At 37.7% G+C, this 23,156-nt stretch overlaps 1 protein-coding gene across 3 annotated transcripts in view; it reads right to left on the bottom strand.

Moving 5' to 3' along the window:
* The window catches only part of NRAP (nebulin related anchoring protein), a 49,169-nt gene extending 30,470 nt beyond the window's left edge, over positions 1–18,699 (bottom strand). The window contains exons 1-16 of one of the 3 annotated variants that reach the window (XM_061458709.1): positions 17,976–18,699; positions 17,634–17,728; positions 16,845–16,932; positions 13,719–13,820; positions 13,074–13,178; positions 12,359–12,466; positions 11,482–11,586; positions 10,828–10,935; positions 9,266–9,370; positions 6,458–6,562; positions 5,262–5,378; positions 3,399–3,503; positions 2,503–2,610; positions 1,698–1,802; positions 696–794; positions 103–207 (exon numbers count right to left, since the gene is read on the bottom strand). In XM_061458709.1, the coding sequence (XP_061314693.1) occupies positions 103–207; positions 696–794; positions 1,698–1,802; positions 2,503–2,610; positions 3,399–3,503; positions 5,262–5,378; positions 6,458–6,562; positions 9,266–9,370; positions 10,828–10,935; positions 11,482–11,586; positions 12,359–12,466; positions 13,074–13,178; positions 13,719–13,820; positions 16,845–16,932; positions 17,634–17,728; positions 17,976–18,047 (1,632 nt within the window). In that variant the 5' untranslated portion in view covers positions 18,048–18,699. The remainder of the gene's footprint in view (positions 1–102; positions 208–695; positions 795–1,697; positions 1,803–2,502; positions 2,611–3,398; positions 3,504–5,261; positions 5,379–6,457; positions 6,563–9,265; positions 9,371–10,827; positions 10,936–11,481; positions 11,587–12,358; positions 12,467–13,073; positions 13,179–13,718; positions 13,821–16,844; positions 16,933–17,633; positions 17,729–17,975) is intronic. The other 2 variants (XM_061458708.1, XM_061458707.1) reach the window with 2 other exon arrangements.
* Between the last annotated feature and the right edge of the window lie 4,457 nt (positions 18,700–23,156).

Genomic DNA, 23,156 nt, shown 5'->3' with positions numbered 1-23,156 from the left:
AAAGATAAATGATAAATGCTTCCAGAAATAGTATCATCATTTCTATATTCATTTCTATTAACAGCATCATGAGTAACAATACTTCCACACCACGTGACTTACCTCACTGTATAACTCAGCATTCGCTTTCGCTTTGACTAACTGAGGTACATCCTGAGGTAGAGTGTAGTTTGTTTTTGTCTTCTCATACTGGGCTCGGTAGTTCAGCTGCCATATATTGAAAAAGTCAACAACAAACTCAGTTATTTTTAACTTACCCAAAATATGAGTTAGATTAATTAACTGCCCTTAAATTTCAGGCTATTAGTGCTATGTTGTAGATACACTTGTAGATATGGCTGACATAAATATGAGGGCAATAAGGCAATTGTAACTTTTACTTAGGTAGTAGGAAGTAGATTAAATATTCTATAAATAGTTACTGATTATCTGTAAGTAGAAAATATCAAAAACATGCATCAATAAATACACAGAAGAAAAACTAATACAAATATCAAAATGGAGGAAAATATAACGTCTACTGGTATGCTTCCCACATTTTTTGAAAGGATTTAACTCAATTTTTATCCTTGTTTTGGTTGTAAATCTGTAGATGAACTATCAAGAATAAAAACACATGAATGCTACAAGAGATATGAAATAGAACTATCTCATAATTGTAACAAACAATGGTGGTTAATGATGACAGAACTTACATCACTGAGCTGCTGCGCATTTATTTTGGCTTGAGCGATTTGTGGAGTGCTGGCAACAGAGCTGTACTTCAGCTTGTCTATGCTTTGCCTGTAGTTTACCTAATTTAAGATAAAATAAAAAGATTTAATAAAGGAAGAAATGGCCAGACCAGAAAATGAGAGAATGAGTAGACAAAGGTTTATTAGCTAATATTCTAGATAAATCATGACTTAAACCATAACTAAGTTGAGGTGAGGAAAACATCAGGATCTCTTGGATGAGATGTGAGTTAATGCTCTAAAAATTTCCTAGTCTAAGATTACAGTTTGTATCTCACTTTGAAAATGAACCTCATTTATAACCCCTCTCCTTCAAAACAACTAATTCTTAAAAAGTTGCAGTTTCAGATGGTCCTCAAAAGCATTCCTATAAAACCAATATTCTTAACCATCACTTGGACTATTTTTATCTTTATCAGGCTGTAGAGCTCATATAACCACAGCAGTACATAAATTTCTTCATATTGTTCCATCAGTAACTCAACCCCAAGCACAGAGGGCACCTCTCTCACACAGATCACAGGTGTAAGGAAGGTTATGTGACCAATTTGCTCCTGTTTGTATGTGACCAATTAGTTCCCCTTCAAAGGGGAACACCTATCTTCAGGGAACTCACAAAGGACAAGAAGCCTATTTACGTCTCCTCATCCTTTCATTGCTTGATGCTGCTGATGAAGCTGTCCAGGATGGTGAGATGTTTTGCAACACAAACTAGGGATAGGTCAGAGCTCACTCATTTCACATCAGTGTACAACCTGTGTTGAACTGAAGCCAATGACAGGAGGTGGCAGCACTTTCTATTCCTCTGAGCTCCCTTGACTCCCTGCACTTTTTTTGCTTTAACTTTGTTATCACTAGCTGTTTGCTCCCATGATTAAATCATCATTTGACACATGCAATCTATCACAAGCTCTCCTACAGGGACAGGATGAGCCATGTAAGTCATAGGAAAATATTATTTACATCTTTCAAAGGGACCAACTTCCTTGTTGTCTGATACGAAGGAGTGAGAGTAGCTGGGTAATTGTAGTCAACACCATCATGTTTGTAATCAGACTTATAGGCTATCTGAAACACAGGGAGAAAAAAAAAAAATCATCTTTTTTTTTAAGCTGTCATTTGCGTGAATAATTATCAGTCAAGAGGAAAGGAGAAACAATAATATTAATATTAAATGCAGAAAACAAAGTAAGTTCAATGTCATGAGTGACAAAGAAATTGAAATTATTTGCATAGTTTAGCCACTAATTGATTCTTTTTCAGCTCCTCAATTAATCCAATGCCAACAGTGGGAGCATTAACTTAACTCCCACCTATGACACATTTCTTTTATCTTTCTGCTTAGTTCTCAAGCTTCTTACAGATTTGTAAATAATATACTTGAAGGAATGGTATGTAATGAAATAGCTTCTTGACTAACCCAGTAAATTAAATTGGAATCCAGAAATCTTCATTAAAGACTGTTTTTTCAGCAGAGGTCTGACCCTGGGGGTGGTGGCAAGAAACCTTCAGCATCCTACTGATGTCAAAGAAAACTGAAGGAGCGCAGTATGTTGCCAGATAACTGAATTTGCTTATTTTAACTTCTTCCACACAGTGAGCTATAAATCAGTACAAAAAGGTTTCTACAATTTCTCCTTTTCTCAACATACCTATCCTTTAGATCCTCAATACAATATGATCTAAAGTTTTTATCAACTTAATACTGGAAAAAAAAAAAAAAGATAAGAAAGCAACAGCTATACAAGCACGATTAATAAAGACTTACATTGCTTGCCAAGCTGCCAACCTTCATGGCATGTAGCATTCGCCTGTCCATGCCAATACCCACATAATGACCTTTCATCTGGTTCTGGTAGGTTTCTTTGTATTTAAGCTGTACAAAACATAGCAAAAATACTCTGATAAAATATACCTATTTTTAATATGAGTTTCCGTATGATACAGCAGTGAAACAAATGATTACAGCTGCGGTCTGCTAGTGTTGCACCATTACAGAAACTTATGAGTCCATCACAACCTTGGTACTTTAATAAACAAAACTTAAAACCCTCTATGAGTTTCCTATTTCACAAGATGCCACTTACATGCTCTTCATATCACCTGGATGCCACATAAAGGAGATACCTCCACATTCTATTGCTGCATATTTTTTTCATCAGAAACAGATACTAGAATTAAATTGCATGGAAGCATTATTTGTACATTAACAAATGAAATTATAAACATCTACCAAAACTGGACCGTTTTGGTGCAGCTTTCATGAAGCCCAGAGGAAGGAATTTGACTAGATAAACCACTCAACCGTCTCATGCATGTGGCAAAAGATTTACTCCTCCTAGATTTCAGAGAACGGTAGGAAGCAGTGTAAAAATTATACTTGAGTATCATGTGGTGCAATTATTAACATTGATTACTTCCACACAGTAAACATGTTCCTCTCTGACATTAACTCTGGTAAAGAATCTTCTGCTTACCTTTCCAGTCAGGAAATGGGTATACAAAATTAAATGAGTAATAATTAGAATAGATAACAGTAACAACTGGCAGCTACTTCCCTAGATTAGCAACCTCTCTTCCATATATTGCAATACTTCTTTTCATAACCCTACAAAAATGAGCCCCAGTTATCTGTCAGGATAACATGAGGTACTGGAAACTTACATCACTGGTGAATTTTGAGATCTTGCTCACATTCTTGAATTGTGGAGTATCACAGTAGTTCATGCTGTAGCCTCTGTTGTTTTCAAGATCCTTCTTATACTCCACCTTAGTGACAAAAATGCACAAGGGGTAGATACAGTAAAACCTTAACATGCTCTGTCAAGTTCGTACACACACTTTTCATCAGCCAGACCCACTGTTCAGAGATTTTGATACATGGCTTTCATGAGATGGCATATGATAAAAATTAATATGATTTTCATATACTCAGTTCTTGCTTTATAGACAAAAGGTATGCAATAAATTTCATCCATTTGGACCTCAGCAAAGTGTATGAGACAGTGCCATGAGGAAAATCATTAACAAAACTAAGGATCTATGAAGGAATTTTACGGTGAGTGTGGAGTAAATGAAAGCAAAAAAAGCAATGGGTGTTTTCCACCATGAAGGATTGACCAGGGGGAAGCTTACCAGCAGAATTCTCCAGAGTAAGTTTAAATACAGAACTGGTTTAATATTTCCATTAAGTACCTTACTCTGAAGTAGGAATGTTGAGGGTGATATTAAAGGGGGTTGTAATGGAAATATGACTAAATTCAGCAATGTACAGCTTAATGCATGTAGGGGGGAATCATAAAAATTTCAGCTCTAAGAGCTCATCACCTGGAAGGACTAAGAAAGAGAAAACTGTTCATCTGTAGGCTGACCACAGACAGATGGTAAGATGACAAAGTAACACAGCCATCAAAAAGGTAAATGTAGTCCAAGGCGGAAGCAAGAGGAGACTTTTGAGCAGGCACTGGAAAGTGCATGTGCTATGTACCAGGATCCAGCAAGACCTCATCAAGAACTTATGTACTCTTACAGTCATTCCTGTTTAAGGAACACACACTCAGCCTCTAACAGCTGCAATGAAAGACTGTGAGAGAGGAGGAGAATTTGGCTTGCTTAGTCTAGGAAAATAAAGGCAGAGAGAAGAAAATTATATCCGTTTGTAAACATCTCAGAAAGGCAATCATGCAGGCAGAACTTTTTAAACTAAAGGGCAATGCTGGCACAAAGCACAGTAGTAATAAAGTGGACAGGAATAAATGCAGGCTAGAAATTAGAAGAAAAGGATTATACGATACTGTGCCGAAACAGCAGGAGCCAGGAATCACTGGCCCAGGAGGCCCCTTCCAGTCCTGCTTCCAGGGGTTTTTCATTATTGAAGGTTTTATATTTTGACATCTCAAGAGTATAAGTTTTTAAACTGCCATGGGGAAATCTCTAGAAACTCACATTTATTAATATCTTTATAGCTGATATGACACTATAAATAAATTAATAATTCAGAATCTACTGAGAATTCCCTAGCAATCTTCTCTTGCCAAGCAGAAGAATGCATTAGGAGTAATTCAGAGTCTTTCACATGATGGAAGAAAAGAGAAACCTGCATTAACAGAATGGTACAAATTTTGGCTGTTGGTGTTACTTCCTGATTACTAGTAGAACCTTCTTTGAAATGCTCTAAGCATCCTAACACACCCAAGTTATCCTAAAGCATTTATGTTTATAGCTTCACAGGACATTAAGAGCACAATTCAGGGTGGTTTTTTTTCAATTTATATTCTTAATGTAGCCAGAATTAGGATTACTTTTCTGAGGTTAGTTTCCCCATACTTCCATACAAAACATTGGAAGTGTCAGATAACAGCACCTGAAGATCTGCTTTTACACCTTTCTTTCCTGTTACTGAGTTACACACAGATCATGTTTGTTACATTCAGGTCAATAAGAACAACATTTGTAGTACTTACCTATCAGACACAAATGTTTGTATGAGCTGCATTAACTTGTTAAAAGATCGACTGAACCCCTTACCTCACTGACAAGCTTGTTAACACTTTGGGCTTGCTTAAGGGCTAAGTTGTCTTCAGCTGTTAGGGAGTGAAAGTGAGCTGCACCTTTCATCTTGGAAAGATCTTTCTTGTATTTTATCTAAAAAAAAAAAAGTAGGAAAAATTATAAAATAGATGTCTACCTTTTCACCATTGCTATTTAGACTGGCTTCATGAGGTGGGCCTTGATAAGCAAATTGAACTTGCTAAGCTGAAACACTGCAAGTTGTTCCTGAAATAAACCTCATATAAAGTCACAGCCCCAACAATCCCTATCAAGACACTTCACTAGACAGCAATTTTTAGAATCCAATTTTTACATAGATTGAACAGCACTAGTGGTTTATAGCTTGAACAAATAACTAGTCGATTCTTGGCTAGTGACTGGTTGAAGCTATTTACCGCTAGTGTCTAGTACAGGCTAGTACATGCCGAAAGACTAAACAGAAAACAGCCTCAGCCCATCAGCCCAGACAGCCCCACAGGGGATAACTGTCCATACTACATAGGTTGTCACTAGCAGGAACCCTTCACAGCAGCCACAGTGTAGTGACCTACAGACTGACCCAGTTTTTGTCACTGCACACGATGGACACCACAAATAGGACTGAGGCTCTTTAATCCATGGGCTGCATGCAAGAATCACACATCACCACCTTCCTTGCCAATTCTTTAGCTTAGCACCCAGAACTGAAAATCCCCAGCCTAGAAATAAGCTCAGTCTTGTGAAGTGACAGTGTCATACTCTATGGTTTCTTTTTCTCCATATGACTTGTTTTGTGCTAGAGGCATGATACATCAAAATATCAAAACCAGTTCAGCTCATTCATCCTCCATTTATTCACTACTGGGAATACCACAGTAGTCCACAGGATGATTAAGGCAGTTGAAGGTTTCATTAATAATACAGGTGCAGATTTGCCAGGAGGGTTAACCTAACAGTAGGGATCCCCATTAGCTGCTACATCCATCTCTCCCCTCATGCAAGTTGGAGCTGTGTCCTCTTGTATTAATGGATATTATTAATCCCTTGAGGCATCCAGTTCCCAGCAATGCAGTGAAATGTCATTGTTGTTTACTTCTCAAGTGTAATTTTAGCATTCTCCTTCCAGGCACTGCTCTGACAAACTGCTGTTTTTAATTGTTTATGAATTGTATTGATTCAGGTTTCACACTTACATCACTTGCCAATTCATTTGCTTTCTTGGCATTTTGATAAGCTGGAGTGATCATAGCAGGAAAGCTTCCTTTCCCTCTGCGTTCTTCAAACTCATCCATATAATCCTGAAGATTATATATAGAAAAATGTATGAGTGTTTATTCATCATACATGAGCAGAAATGTATAGAAAAATGTATGAGTGTTTACCCATCATACACGAGCAGGTGAGGCCATGGGTGATTTCATAAGCCCCACAGTCCTTGTTAGAAGGAAAGTTCATTGCCTCATTTTTACTTTCTTTTTTTATGAAAAAGAAAATTAAATCACCCATTAGATTAACTGTGCCTGCAACATTACTTGTGTTGCATTGCAAGACAAATTCAGGTAGCAATTAGATGAGGTCAAGATAGCATTCAAGTATACAGTAATACACAGTTCATACAGAGATGGTATCTGCTATCCGTTCTCTTCATCAATACATTTCCTTGTAAAACTCTAAACACACCTAAGTGTTTAGACAGCCAGAAAATTTGCTTAAACTTTCCAAATTTAGCATAAGGTCAGCCTTTCATTGTGATGTGAACAGAAGGCTCTTGATCTCTCCATAGCCATATCTCACATCATAGCTGATCAAAAACACTATTCCTCTAGTGCAGTGATATATTTTGACAAAGGATTCATTAATGAAGCAGAAATATCTAGCTATTAAAGTGGGAGCAAAACACCTTAGGGAACAAAGTCACAAAATTCCATTTGCTTGATTTAAAAAAAAACAATTATTGCTGAATTAATACTCTTAAATCCATCAATAGATTATTTTATGTTTGACAATTTGATAATTTAATAACAAAAAACTGAAGCTTTTTTTAAAATGGTAATACCTAATGACCGTCCTAAAGCTTTCTATGTCAAGATCTGGAGAGAATAGGGTAAGTATACAAACAAGTAAGATACAGTGTAATGTGTCTTCTCTGAAATCTTTTGTAAATCCTTTGTCGTAAACGGCTAGTTTAAATGAAAAAAAGAATGTGTGGCATGCCAAGAATGTCATGGAGAGCACAGATAGAAAGGACTATAAATATCTGGGGTATCTCTCTTGTAACTTCTCAATGCAAAAAAAACCCACTGTAGGTCACTTTATGCACCATCAATGTTACATGGTAAGATAGGTCATGTATTGTGACCAGTGTGGTGCAATTACAGTTATCACATCTAAATTATTCTATAAACAGACATAGAAAATAAAAAATAGCCATCACTAATGAGCTGAGTTAGTTTCTTAAAATGCCATTTATGAGTCTGAATTCTTCACAGCAGCTTGCCATTTTCTTTCTCTTCTTTCTCAAATCCTTTCTAGTATTGCTCATATCACAAAACAGTATTTTCAAAGTTCCAGAGAATTAATTTTAGCCACTTCTAAGATTTTAAAACATGAACAAAACAGGTGCCCAGCACACAGGAAACTTTATAGTAATGTTCCTTAAATTGTCTCATGTCATATATACATTGGTACGATGTGCCCCTATGATCTTGACAGTTAGAAATCTAACCCCTTTACCTGTGTTAAGTCATGCTTCACTCAGAAAGATCCATTAATTTCAGTGGCTCTATTTTATTTGAATAAGAATATCAAAATCCAATCTATGCAGATTAAAACTCAAATAAAATCTGAAGTCTGTGACTGAATTTTCAAAGATACCTTCAAAGAAAAAGAACCCTTAATTCTAAAGAGAGGAGCATTCTATAATGCTTGAAAATGCAACTGGTGCTTTTTTAAATTAATTTTACTTGTTTATTCTTACTAAAACTTGTAGTAGTTCAAAAGATAGAAGGCTTCATTGCTACATATTTCAAACGCATATTCCTCAAGAACGGTTTGATTTTCACACATTACAAGATATAGGTTTGGACACAAGGGAAGAAACATAAAATACCGAATATCTTAGGACAATATAGTTCTTTTCATTCATTTCTCCAAAATATGTGGGTCTCATGAAGAGTAAGAATGAAAAACCTGAGACTAACCATATAGTTTTGTTTATACAAAACCACTATTCAATTCCTTTCAAATTCCCTTCAGCTGTATTCAGTACTATTTAGCTGTACTATTTTCCTAATTTAATTGAATGCATTTTGGGAGACCACAAAAATAATTTAATTCCCTTAAAAATGAAACAAAGGCAAAATGAATGCCACAGACCAAAACAGAACTAAAGCCTAATTGGTTCCACAAATACAGAACTACAACTTGTCAAGCACCCAAGACTATTTTTTCAGATGCTCTGAAATCTAAGAGGACATGTATGATCTTCAGCGCTATTCTCACATATTTAGAGCTGCAAAGTTTCTAAGATTTCTAAAAACACTTGCAAGGGAAAAGATGCTCATCCGTCTACTAACTTGCTACCTATCATTTCACAGCCCTTTCAGTTTTTCTCCTAACTGAATTTACATTTTCTTTCACATGGAATTGGACATTTTCCACAAGTAAACACATTTCAGTGTGAGATGTAACAATACCACGATAGAAATGTACAGTGCATACATGTACACAGATAAAATTTGCCAAGGTAGGGCTTACCTTTTTGAATGACCCTACCATAAGGATCATGCAGTGACAGTGTATGCACCCTGCAGTCTCATCTTGTAAATCCCAGTGGCAAAATATATCACACATTCAGAGCACGGTGCTGTTGCACACCATGCCTTCCTTTCAGACCTTACATTTTCATACAGAAATGCAAAGTGAAAATAGGTCTCGCTGTAGTTTCTAGAGTCTTCAGCAATGGTCAACATCAGCGTGGGTATCTCTCAGATGTTGCATACCTGGCCATATTGATCTATGTGCTCCCTTGCAATAGTAGCATCTGTTCCAAATGTATGGGTGGCTTTTCCCTTGATCTCTTTTTCATATCTTTGATGATATTTTACCTAAAAGGAAAAAAGAAAAGGAAATGAGTTTACTCTCGTACGCAAATGTTGCATAATGATTAATAATCAACCACGTGCAATAAAGGATCATCAGAATTCCCACTGCCACCAATCCACAGAAGTCAGATATGTCACTTGAAAATATAAAACCAAAAATAGCGGTGTACTTTTTAATAATGCACTAGGAACATGGGACTTGCCATTTCAACCCAAACCATTAGCTCAGTGTGTTCAGTACCACCTGCTTGTCAGCAGCTAATTCTTGATGCTCCAGCAAAGAAAATAGAACTGATTGTAATGTAAATCACAGTTACCACAGAACACTTCTTTGACCAAAGGGTCATCTGAATGCCATTAATAACTGGACTTGTTTCTGAAAGATTCTGATTTCCCCAATGATCAAGGGAATTTTAAGCAATCAACCTTCAAGTTTAGACAAAGATTTGCACTACCTTTGCTAAGGTCAAAATAATGCCTGTAACGTGACGCTGCCCTTTAATCACCATGTGTTTTTACTAACACAAATCCACAGATCAAAGGCAAACAAAAACATTTAAGTGTTTTAGAGGCAGTTGTATTTGCCTTCAAAATTACAGATCTCCTCTTTTTTTCCTCAAGGACTCTTAATAATGTTTTAAATTCACTTCCACCGAGTTAGCACTATATGTTATCATCTTCTACAGCAAAAAGGGCTTTCCTTTCAGTCACCAATGACAAAACCCAATTAACTGTACATTTGATGACCTTTCACAATGCTTTTTAAAGCATATAGAGGTGCTGTAGTTTTGCCGTGTTTGGAGAGGAACAGAAAGCCAATAAAGATCAGAACAGCAAGGAGTTAAAAAACCCCACAAACAGTAAGGAGAGCAAAATGAGTGGAATAGAAAGCTATGTTTTATAAATCTATACCTTTGTCAAATGTATGCATGTATGTATGTGTACATATTCAAGAAGCTAGTTTCTTGAATTCATAAAAGCCTCATCCTGCAACAGCACAAAAGAAGGAACAGGAGAATGAACTGCAAAGATCCACTGGGAGCATGGAAATTCACAGCAAAGCAGATCTCTGCAAACACAGCTTTCCCCTGATGCAACATCACCTAGAAATATTGTGGCTGTGTAAATTAGAGCTGCACTTTAGCCCCTCTAACTCATACTGACTTGGGCGGAATGAAATCAAAGACCTCCATCTAACTCTAATTGTCTTCCTTCTCAGTTGTATGCAACAGGAGGCAGGGTAAAGGGGACACTTTTGCCCACAAAAATCCAAAGTGTTGATTCACAAATAAAATGCCTTTTTGTCCCTGAAAAGACAATCACTTGAAAATTTGTGCATGAAGTGCACTGCCAGCGTAACTCCACAATGCTCATGGAATTTCTGCTGATAACCATTCTAATATAAAATTTGTGGGACAATTCTTTTCTTCCCCAAAAGAGACTTTGCTTTGGACACTTACATCACTGGCTAATTCATTTGCTCTCTTGGCTATCTGGTAAGCTGGAGTGATCATAGCAGGAAAGCTGCCTTTTCCTTTTCGTTCTTCAAAGTCTTCTGTGTATTTCAACTGTAAAAATTCAAGACAGTTCAGTAGCAGTTAGATCAAATGTACCTTGATTGCACACATAATCAATTCTTAAAGTTGCAAAGTCAAGCATTCAATGGCTGTCACCTGCCAGAAGGAAGATGAATCATGAAGCCTGAATCTTTACAATGTAGTCTTTAACGATATGACTGTATATCTTCTGCAGGATCTCTGTGTCTCATTCAGAGTGTAGGATGGATCACAGCTGTTTAAAGAAAATCTGAAGTTGTCTGCAAGATGCCTGCTTTATTTATATTAGAGTCAGACATCTTCCACTACTTCACATAGCACCCCGTTGCTGGGTATAGAACAGACTAGTTCTCTGCCTTCAATTCTGACAGCCAGCTAGTCCCTAGAAGTGAATAAGGGCTTTAAAACTGGAAATATTAAATGTCTAGTGGTAAAATGAGTTTGCCTTTAAAATATTAGTATTTTACTTTAGTTTATGGTCATATTTTTAAGTGATTATAAACATCCTAAGAGGCACTTGAGAGTCAAAACCAGGTCAACCTATTTTGTTTCACTTACATCACTTGAAAGCTGTCCTGCAACCTTTGCATGAAGTATATCTGGAGTGTCTACAACAGAGGTGAACTTCGAAACTCTCTCTTCATGTCCCCGCTTATATTCTACCTGAGGGAGAAAACATAAAAAATACATATTACAAACAAAAAGTATTTCCTATCAGAAGGCTTCAAGAGAAAACAAGCAACAGCAGTCATGACACTTCCCAGTGCACACTCAAGCTATCACTATATTTCAGGCCCTATCTCCTGGAAGTCAATGCCAGAAGCAGACAAAAATGGACCCAGCTAATCAAATTTTCAAGTAATACTAGATTTATGTGAGCCATAAATCTGATTAAATATCATGAGAATAGTCATTAATGCACCATCTAAGATCATACTGCAATGACAATGCAGACAGTGTTTGAAGAAAACAATGCAATACTTTAAAATCACTTCTACAGGATTCATTTTTACTTGATCTTTTACAGTTGAATTGTTAGTTTTCTAAGTAAGCAATTTTCTGTGCATATATTTCAAATAGCTTGTATATGAATTCAATTCAATATTACAGGTACTGAACTTCAAATAATAAAGTGAAAAAAATCAGAGCAAAATAAATAGATTAATAAAGCCATAACATGAAAATAAAGGAGGTAATGAATTAAATAAATATTTTGGAGTGATTCACAATCACAAGCACAACAAAAGTTGCTACATCTTTCAGGAAATACCTATAATGTATGTCATTTATGCTATATGATTGTCTTCCCAAAGCCAAGTAGTTTGCTAGTGCAATGAATATTCATCATAGAACCTACTGTCTGAAGTAAATGGACTAAACTCAGGATTCTCCAAATTTGGCTGTCTAAAATAGGATTGAAAAACCCGTGACTTACATTACTGCTTAGCTGGGTGGCTCTCTTAGCAACCTTATAACCTGGAGTGATCATAGCAGGAAAGCTGCCTTTGCCTCTCCGTGGCTCATATTCTTCTGTATATTGAAACTAGAAAACGAACGGTTTTTGTTTAGTTGTTACAGAAAACCCACTGTAGTTCAACATGATTCCTCTTTAAATGCCTGCTTTCTAAAAGTAGGTATCACTTTATTTAAAGGCAAACAAATTAACTTCTGCCTTTTTAGGTAGAAATACTTCCTACATACTACAGAAAACATTCCCCAGTCATAACAATTACCCACTGCTAACTGGCTCTTGTTGGCTGAGTCACTAACCCACTGTATGGGCATAGACAATCAGTCATAATTCAGAAGTTATTTTCTTCAGCCATGGAAATACAGACAATGAAAGGTCTACTCTATAGAAAATAACATGTTTTCCATCATGAGTTCTGTTCTACTGATGTAAACAGCACTGACTTCTAGATCAGGTCACCTCAGATATCATTGGTCAGTAGCTGAAGTGGTTCTCACTTACACAAATATTTAAATGTATGATTTCCAGGATGGCTAATAGCGCTGTTACATGACTTTAATCACTTACATGGTTAAATATCATTATTGACAGAAGTAAACACGTGTTTTGATGCACTGGTAGGTCTTCAGAATATGACACACCATGAAAATAAAGCTATTCCAAACATCTCCCTACTTACATCACTCAGAGCCTTCTGTGCCTGTGTTATCTGGACCATATCAGGATCTGGGATGGTTCCAGAGTACCATGATTTTCCTTCCGCATAGGCAGCATAGTAAGCATTCTACAAGACAAAAATGAAATAACTCCCAATCTTTACCTTTGTTTTCATACACAAACAGCTGATCTGACAGAATAAAATAAACCACACACAGTGCTGTGGAAGTGACATTTACTCTGTGAAGACATACAGCACATGACCTACACTCCACATTACCTTCAGAATTGCCAGGGAAGAACTTGTATAACAAGAACTGACATCAAGATGTCAGGATCTAGGATCCTGGAGTAAGACTCAAATAACTTCCCCTGGGAATCAGATCACTTGCTGTGAAGCCTCAGTGCCAGTAGAAAGAAGACACATTGAGTATGGCTGTACATGCAGTAGCCCAAAAAGCTAACTATATAGATACACTATTCCTTCCTTGTATTCTGATTCTTGCACCCTAAGCTATAACTGAGCTATGCTGTCTTGAAAAGTAAGAAGCAATGTTGGTTTTACCATTGAAATGCTACGATTAAAACCCTAAAAATCAAGTTTGCCAGGGCTCATCCTTGGTCTCCTGCAGGCTAGTGGCTTGGAGACTTGAGGAATATTCCTTACCTGGGTGGCCAGCTGTTGGGCTTTATAGACAGCTTCAATTTCTCTGGATCTTGCATCCCATTGAAAGACTGATTTGTATTCTTGTCCTTCTCGATATTTTGTCTAAAAAAAAAAACCAAAAAAAAACCTTGGTATTAGTAGTTTGTTAGTAGAGAATAACATACACCCCTCTTAGGAGAACAAGAAGAAGGGAGGCATACAAGGTCTTTTAGTCCACAGTGTTATGGAGTCCGCATGAAATGAAGTAACAAAAGGAAATGAATGCAAGATGAAACAACAAAAACAGTGCAATTCCCACCACAACAAAATCATTTCAGTACCTGCTAGTTTTCACTGCACCTTAAATCAGTCTAAAGGAAGGCTACTTCCAAAACTCCTCAGACCTACTTGACAACCCTTGTCTATCACACACTGACACCATCAAATAGGCAGCTGTGGGACAAATCAGCTCAGAGAATTAGTAAATAGACTTTTGCTGTGTTACCTTTCAGCAATGTCAGTTCCTTCGTTTGCCTCACTGCAAAAATCTCCAACATCAACAGAAGAGAAGCAGAGGAACAATGTGACTGCACAGAACTAACATCCTGGGTGGCAGCATCAACACAGTTTAAGATGATTTACTCTAGTCACAATGTTTACCTGTGTCTGTGTGTTCAATCTCCAAATGCTACAGAGCAGCCTCTATGCCAACTACTAATTTCACCCTGAGGATACATTTTTATACAATATTGATGCAGAAACCAAGGGTCTATGACAAGCACACCTATCAACCAAATCTTCAGAGCCCACAAGAAAATACCAACCATCTTCTGAGAGCTTGCAAAATTCTCCATCTTTTCCACCTTCTCCCTCTTTAGATCAACACCACTTACATCCTGGTTATATACAAAAAGGCTGCATAGCCTGCAGCCCTATGCCATGCAAAGACTACTAAAGTACTTCCTCCATGCCACCTATTCTTGGCAAAGGAGTTTTCACAGAAGAGAAGACTGCATTTAGCCCTAAGATCAAAACTAATCCACACCCAACTTCTAAGATTCCTACTATTATTGGAGCTGCACATCTGTAAAAGAGCAGCATATTACACCTGAAATCTGGCATGAAGCTCTGAAAGAGTACTTCAGTCTTTAGATAATAATTCGGGGGGAAATAATCTATAAGGATTGAAATCCCTAAGAAATTTTAAGCAGAACATATCAATGTAGCATTACATGAAAGAAGTATTACCTGTCAGGCAATATTCTAATCTCTTATTTCCCTGCACAGTGTCCACAAAGTATCATGACTGTGTAAATGTAAATGACTACTATATTTAGTCCTGGGTCATCATTTTCCTACTGCTACTTTTATCATGACAGCATACAGAAATCCAACTGAAATCACATCTCTGTTATACAGCTCACTCTACAGAGGCAAAAAATAGCAGTCCCTGTCTTGAAGAGTGCAAAATCTAAACTGACTGGACAGAAAAATCATTGAGCACGTGTAACATTATTCCCATTTTTAAACGAAGTACAGAGGTACAGAGAGATGAATCTCCTCACATTTGTCTGCTCACACAGAAATTCTGTGTAGAGGGAGCAAGCTGAATTTTTATGTCTGCATTCAAGTCAGTGTCTCCACATAAGACTCAGGTGAGAACATTAATGTTAGGAATAATATATTTGACCCGCACTTCCCTTCCCCCCCCCCCCAACTTTTTCCCAAGTTAGGATTATTTTACACATTTGCCAATGAAAAAGTTTTCCTGCACTCAGAATTTCTATAGAAGTACTCCCTTTAAGTAAGTACTGCAGAATCAGCTCCTTTACTACCCTTAGCAATTTTATCTCTGGAGCAGAACCTCATTATGTGATTGAAAAGGACAGAAGGTGCTTTAGGTGTAAAAAATAAGGGAAAGTGATCTTTGAGCTATAATTTGTCTGGCGTGTATATTCACATGCACTGGAAGTATCAGAGTCTCATAGCACTGCCTAAAACCAGAAATAGAACCTGAAGTAATCCCAGACTCATTCCTGAGCAGATCTGTCACACACAGTTTAAAGTAAGTGCGATAGTCACTGTTGAAATAGCTGCTGCCCATGATACTGCAAAAACTGATGCATAAGAATACAAGAATGAAAGCAGGTAGAGTCTGATAAAGGCTATTAGTGTACATCAAGTTTCTACAGCTGATACAGAATCAGAATTCAGCATGCTGTAATCTAAGAAATGCAACTTTCTTCTTCTGTTTTAATATGGCTAATCATATCAAAACACATTGGTTTGCCTACTAGTCATGCCATTAATAGGACTATTAGAGAGACATGACATTCAAGAAACTAGTATTACACACAGAAGCGAGACAGCTATCAATTATTGGCTGCCTCTGTATTTCTCATTCCATGAAAATCTAAGAAATGTAAGTTTGAAACAAATTTAACCGGAGGAAAACAATGCAAGGCAGAAAAGAATGGCATCTGAACAGAAAGAAGACTTTGAGCACCCCTAGAGGTCTGCCGGGCCACAGCAGCCTTTGAGAGGACAGATGCAGTTAAAAGTGCTGGGAAAGCGGCTCCATCCCCAACTCTTCAGCAAAACGTTTCCAGTAGAACCATGCAAAGGTCCCTGGACTTGGGTGTTTTCTTATCTCAAGTTTGCCAGAAATACCTGACAAAGTATTTAGGAGAACTTTTGCCTACGTCCCACTGAGACAGAATTTATTTTCTGTTTCAGTACCTGAAGCATCAGTTTCAGAAGAGATTATAAAGCAAGTTGGTCATTCTTGTGTCCAATTACAGTGTAAACCCCCCTGATTGAGTTACTGAGTTTACATTTAGTTACTCGGTTTACTTAGCTCTGTGCAGTTTATGTGAACAATGCTTCCGTGTAGATTATCAGATATGGCAGGTGAGAAACTGTTATTCAGTTTCCTTTCTGAAAGTGGAAGCAAATTCAGATCTAACCTTTCTCATGAGTGAAGGCATTGAAAAACATGATGATTCAAACCTGGGTTGAGATCTTACTGTTTTAAAAGAATAGAGCAAGGTAAGTAAAGAATACATGTTTATATTTCTGAAACAAGACAGGTATGCGATATCAAAATGTAAAACAAAGCTAAATACTCTTGGCCCTCAAGCTTCTTACCTCATTTACCACTTCTGACAGCTTTTTGGCATTCGTATTTATTGGTGATTCAAATACACTTGTGAATGCATTGTTTTTTGGATTATGCCTAAAAAAAGAAAGTGTAAAAGGAGATCAGGAATGTACGAGACAGCGCACCAGAAAGGTTCTCTCTGAGCACTCAAAAACACAATACCAGCCTCCACCCCCTATACATAACTTTCCCCCCACTCATACGTACATCTCAGATTACATCTAAGTTATTATTGCATAGAGTAGGTGCCTAGAGCAAAATTAATTTTAATGATCGTCATATCAATGCTGTGTTTCTAATAACAAAAGAGAATAATAGAATAAAAAACAACTGTCATCTCTCCTTTTTTCTGCTGACAAATTTGACAGGAATTGATCATTATAAAATAAAAACTTCCTAGAACCAACCAACTCCAAAATCTGCATTTTTTTATACATTTTCCTGATGAGAGCTGAACTCTGTTAACTCTTAACCGCTGATTTGGAAAGCACTGAATGTTATAGTTGGGTTTATTTTCTTCCCACAATACTGAAATGGAATTTAATTTGGTATTTTATAACACACTGGGCAAATGAAAAAGCTTTATATCCAGTAACAAGAGTTTCCCATCATTTGTGATTCACAAAATCCAAAGATATGCACAAAGGCACTAACAAGACATAATTCCATACCACACATGGGACCAGGCTGAGTCCAAATGGTGATCTTCTATTACATTAAAATGACTTGACATTTAAAATCTTTGCTTTAAAAAAGAGAAAAGGAAATACACTTACGCTTGACAGTAAGGCTTTTTCTCATGGCTAACAAAGTTGTTTACTGTTAACATCATCTTGCATATTTCACAGTGAAAACAGGCTTTGTGCCATGTCTGTAAATACCACAAAACAGAAATCAAACAAACGTGATTTGTATTTCATTATTATTCTGTTGAGTTTTAAATCTCAGTATTGATCCTTAACATTCATTTAATGTTTCTTCAAATATATGCTTATTATTAACTCAGCTCTGAACCCAGTCATGAGTAAAGAACTTTTAAAACCAAGAGATTTGCACTGTGTTAAAAGTGCCAATCTGAGCATTTATTATAGTCCAAAATAATAAAGAAAAGAACTGACCTGATCTATACAGTTAATCTTCTCAGCAGGGTAAACCCCATAGCCACATCTAGCACACGGCTGCACATTCATCTTGAAATCCAGAGAGTGAAAAATATATAGGTTTATACAAAAGGTTCAAAGAGTATGAAAGTGACTTTTTGGCCTGTGCAAAGCACACTCTAGACACTCCAGTCAGGGCCTTTTGCTGTGGTCAATGGCTCCCATTAAAGCTCTGAATTGAAGTCTGTTGCTCCGTTTGCTGACCTTCTGTTTCAAAGTCAGCTGCAGGCTGGCTTTTAAAGCTGCCAGTTAGTAAGAGCGGTTATTTTGGCAACTGTGTCAGTGCGTAAGGGAGGGTAGCAGGGTCTTTCTCTAAATAGAAGAATGAACTCACAGAAACGAATCACGTCCATGTGAACGACAGAGTCTGATCATCTAGTATTTCAGTTTTGCTGTAAAGTCCGTTGTCATAAGCCCAGGATGAAGAGAAAAGTCTATACAGCAGCAGCAGCAATTTATGATAGTCTCTCCTCACCCTGATACACAGCAAGTGACCTCATGGAGGACTAGTCTGTGTTTAGGAACAGCCTCATATTAGGAGCAGGTAACACCAGAGACACAGGCCAGAGATGGGTTTGGAACTTCCTGGCCCTTTGCTGGATCTAGAAGTAGTACACAGCCATTGTGCCAGCCAACTCATTGTTTTATTTCCCTTGGTGCCAGCTCATATTCACCTTGTATGTTTCAGGCAGCAGAGCAGAGCACACTCATTTCTCATGTTTTTCTGTTTCATCAACCTATCACTTCATCTTCACATGTAAGAGGATGCATAGTGAAATGGACAGGGCCTCTTATCACAGAGTTCTAAACATGATGGGTACAAATCCAAACATCTGTCTCCTACAGGAAAAACTTCAGAAAAGAGCCACTTACTTTTGAATAGAATGAACAAAGCAGCAGTTTAACAGTGTTCACAAAGAGCAGGCTGGCATAGGAATATAAAACTTCCTTAGTCAAATAATGATAAGAAATTATAATGCCTGATAGTAGTATTCAAGCAAGTTATTAGGTTTGTAAAGTCTGCTCTGAACAAAAAAAGCTGTAAAATCTACCAGATATTTGGTTCAGATTTGATATTTACATCTTACCTAATCACAACACCTGGAGGGCTCCATAACCCTGGGACACAGCTAAGAGTGATCTCAATCCAAGCAAAAGTCTACTTAGTCATCCATGCATCTGAATAACTTCCCGTGCCTGCAGCAGTCCTGGGATATTGCTAAGCACTTATCTTTTCTATAAATTACAAACAGTTCTATGGAAATATTTTTTGTCTAAACCTTCTGGGTATGCTTAGAGAGCCTCCTATTCATCTCTCCACAGAGATATGCAGCTTAACTTATTATTACTTCTTTTAGTGAATGCTGACAATGTACTGGCACAACACATTGTCGGCAACTGGTGTGCTGAAAATAGAGTCTCTAATCTGAAGAGCAACGGGTATGGCAAAAAGTCCTGAAAACACTGGAGTCCTTTCAAAGTAAGTAATTAATATCAGTATAGAAACAGAAGTATTTTCATTAAACTAAAAAATATTCACAGGACACACTTTCTTGTATTAAATTAACTGCTGAGTTGCCTTGTGTTATTCCTTTTGGGATCAGGAGCAATATTATGTTGACCAAGTTACATCACAACAATATTTTCCAAAATAGTTTGGAAGTCTTCCAGTTCCTTTCTCACACAGCTTTCCATGTTATCCCAGATTTCCATTCTGTTTATGCAAGTGACCTGTGTTAGGGTCACAGTGGCCAGGCTATCTCCTCCTTATTTAAAAGTGGGCACAATACCAGCTGCTGCTTCCTCGTATTCATCTACTCCAAGAGTCACCATATTGTTTATTTTCTAGACAGTCCTAGTCACCTTCATGCTATCTGAACCCATGTCTATCTGAGCCCTTGTCTCAAACTTTGGCAAGAAAAAAGATGCATGACCTGCTCCTGTCCTAGCAGAGACATTACATTGCTTGAGAGGCACTCCTGGAATGAGTTCTGAGAGGTGCTGAAAGCAGGACATCCCTGAACTACACAAAAAAACAAAGACTTGGCAACTAGGGAACAAATCATTCATCCAGAAGTTACCTGAACACCAATTACCTGGACAGGACTCCAGCCTGGAGCATCAATGTATATAGCCCATATGCACTGTGCACCTGCAGAGCATACCAGAAGTCCCTGAGAAGAGGCCTGTGAGACACCCAGAAACCCGTTATGTCACAGATAAAACTTGCTTCATTTCAAGATATACAAAGTCTGTTTATTTCTTTTCAGCAACATATATTACCAGCTTGGCTGGAAGTCAGCAAACATATTTTCCAAGTTCTCCTGCTTCTCCTAAGTTAAACTATGTTCAAGAAGAGAAGTTCAGTAAAGCCACAAGCCCTGTACAGTTATTGTCTTTCCCAATCATGCTACTTCCCTCACATCCATTGTGCACTGGTTCTGCTGAAGTCTATTGAAGATTTCCCCATTTCTGAGCTCCTCACACCTGTCCTGTTGCATGGTCTGCTCTTCACCATCCTGGATTAAAACTGAGCTGCTAACAGAAAAGAGAGTTTATTGAAAAACAAGTATTGTATTCTTTCATTACAAAGTAGATACTGCATTTTGATCATGCAAGGAATTAAATCACAAAACCAGCACAAGTTTGTTATCTTGACAAACCTTAGCAAGACATTTTCTCTTCAGTTAAAAGCTCACTGTGGCTTTTTTCCTCCTTTAGTAAGGCCCCATAAAGGCTTTTTGATATCAATGAAAATCTTGAAAGGCTTTATTTAACAGTAGAACCTTAATCAATGTGGTTTAAAAGTACTGCAGTTATGAGTAAAGTACAAGGAGACAGTACCTTGAAAGTGCAAATTAGTAGAAAGAAAGATTGTTACCTCTCCAACCTCCTTAAATTCATTGAATTAACTGCATAGAAGCATGTTTCCATCCTGAATCTGAATATAAAAAGCAGACATTAGTTACACAAAGTAACCTCTTACCAGACATTCAAGCCAGGGCCACCTTCTCTGTCACTCCTGAATAGCGGCTGTGCCCTTCCAGCCCCTGAATATTGGGAACCAGATATCACAAATTATGGCAACCCTATCTTCCCTCTCTTTGCAGACAAAAAGGTGCTGTATCCCTACAAAAACTGGGGGTGTTACTCACTGTCAAAAGCTGCCTGCAAGAGTTCAAACACAAGACCAGCCTCGTCACAACCTTCTCCTAACCCCTTGGTTAATTACTTATCTGGAGTAAGGCCTTTCGTCTCATTCAGCTTCTCCACGCTGATCAAATCAGGCATAGCAGCAAATCCAGCTTTCAAAAATACAGAAAGAAAGGTGGAAAAGATTTATCAACACCAGGATCTCCGAAGGCTTAAAGAGGAACCTCTAATGGACTGCCTTCCAAACTTGTACCATAGCTTTACACATTTTTGCGTAAACCAATAGCTGTTTACATTTCATGAACAAAAGGATTTGTGCTTACACTTTCAAGGTGAGGAAGACTTTAGAGTTGTGGGGGGTTTGCAAATGCTTCTAATAGAGCAAGAGAAAGTGAGAGCAAATAGAGAGAAATGGAAAAAAGAACCAACAGGCTAAGGTGGCATCACTGTTATAGAGCAGAGAAAGAACTAGTGAGGATGTGCTACAGCTTCAGCTGAAAGCTTGAAGAAATGTGTGCAAAGCATGCATAGCACAGTCTATGTGTATACTATGAGACCTCCAGTGTCCAAATATGCCCATTTATCATGTATCACAAGCTAAAAACGATTCAGGCTTAAAACTCATAAAACATGGCATGTGCAACAGATCACCTCTGCCTGATTACAGACAGATCCTGCCCGAACACACACACCAAGCTGAGTTGCATTATTCTACTGAATTTCATACAGTTGTGCTGTGCCAAATCACACCCCACAGCCTCCATATTCCCACACCATATCAAAACCATTCATCCTTTCTTGAAAAATATATCAAATTGTAAAAACTGCCATTTAGGAAGGAGTTGCTCAAGTATCCCCACACTTGACTCCCAGGCCTCAGCAGAACCCCATCCTTGTTTTCACAGATGCTGTGCAGAACACAGCACACAGTTATTATTCCAGACAGGTACTATTTACTTGCCTCAAGCCTTCTAATTTGTACCTGCCTTCTACCTTCCAATTTCCCAGTGGCATGCTCCATTGTCATCCGGCAGCTGCTTAGGTGGTAGTTAAACACTTATTTTCTACAATGCAAATATCCAGTCAAACGCTTCATTATTAATGTTTTTAGGGAGTAGAGTGCATCTCCAGGGATAAGAAAAGGCATGCTGATGCTATAGGTATTACATTACTGGTTCTTCCCCCTGCCCAGCAATGCATACAGCCAGCTGTTCAGTATTATACATCAGAACTTTTTTCCTTCCTGACCCTTCCCCAGGTAGCAATCACTCTATGCCTGAAGCAAGATACTTCCTTCTACTATCCTTTTAATTTCTCCCTTACTCATCACTGAAAACAAGCAAGGTTTTCTGAAAGATCTAGCACCTTATACTCCATTAAAATTGTTTAACGTAGCATGTAGTTAAGAAAGCTATCACAGAACACTGAGGAATCAACCTTTCTTTGTGAATGCCAGCAACCAACATGAAAAGCAAATAGAAACAGGGGCTCATCAACAGTTTGAGTAAGAAATTCCCCATGCACAGTTCAACGAGTAAACTCTCAAAAACTGGCAAGCATTAGCAGATACCACTTTTTCAATAGGAATACAATTACTTCTAGAAAAAGCCATTTCTAGGTCTGCTAATTCAGCTGTGGGGGCCAGATGGCAATGGATAAAGATTTTCATCAAGATATAAAAGGTCACAGCTGGCAAATAGCTTCAGAATTTCCTAGGTAATACCCCATACGCACCATCAGGAAAGCACAATTGGATGTTCTGAAGTTCTGGTGACACTGCCAGTCCTTGCTGGGGATGGCGGTCTCCATCTCTCACGCATTTACTTGAAGATCTATACATTTCTAGTGTCTCTGTTGCCCATTACCATACATTATGGCTTTGGAAACCTTGAAAAGAAGCAGCTAACAGATGGCATGCGGGAACTATGGGATTTTTGTTTTTTTGTTAGTTCGATTTTCAGAAGAAAACTTTGGCTACATCTCAAA

The sequence above is a fragment of the Pezoporus flaviventris genome, unplaced genomic scaffold (assembly GCF_033815535.1).
Source record: "Pezoporus flaviventris isolate CSIRO_AGI_PZ_B2104156 unplaced genomic scaffold, CSIRO_AGI_Pfla_v1 ptg000029l, whole genome shotgun sequence".
NCBI lineage: Eukaryota > Metazoa > Chordata > Aves > Psittaciformes > Psittacidae > Pezoporus > Pezoporus flaviventris.
This window is presented reverse-complemented; position numbering and strand designations above follow the sequence as displayed.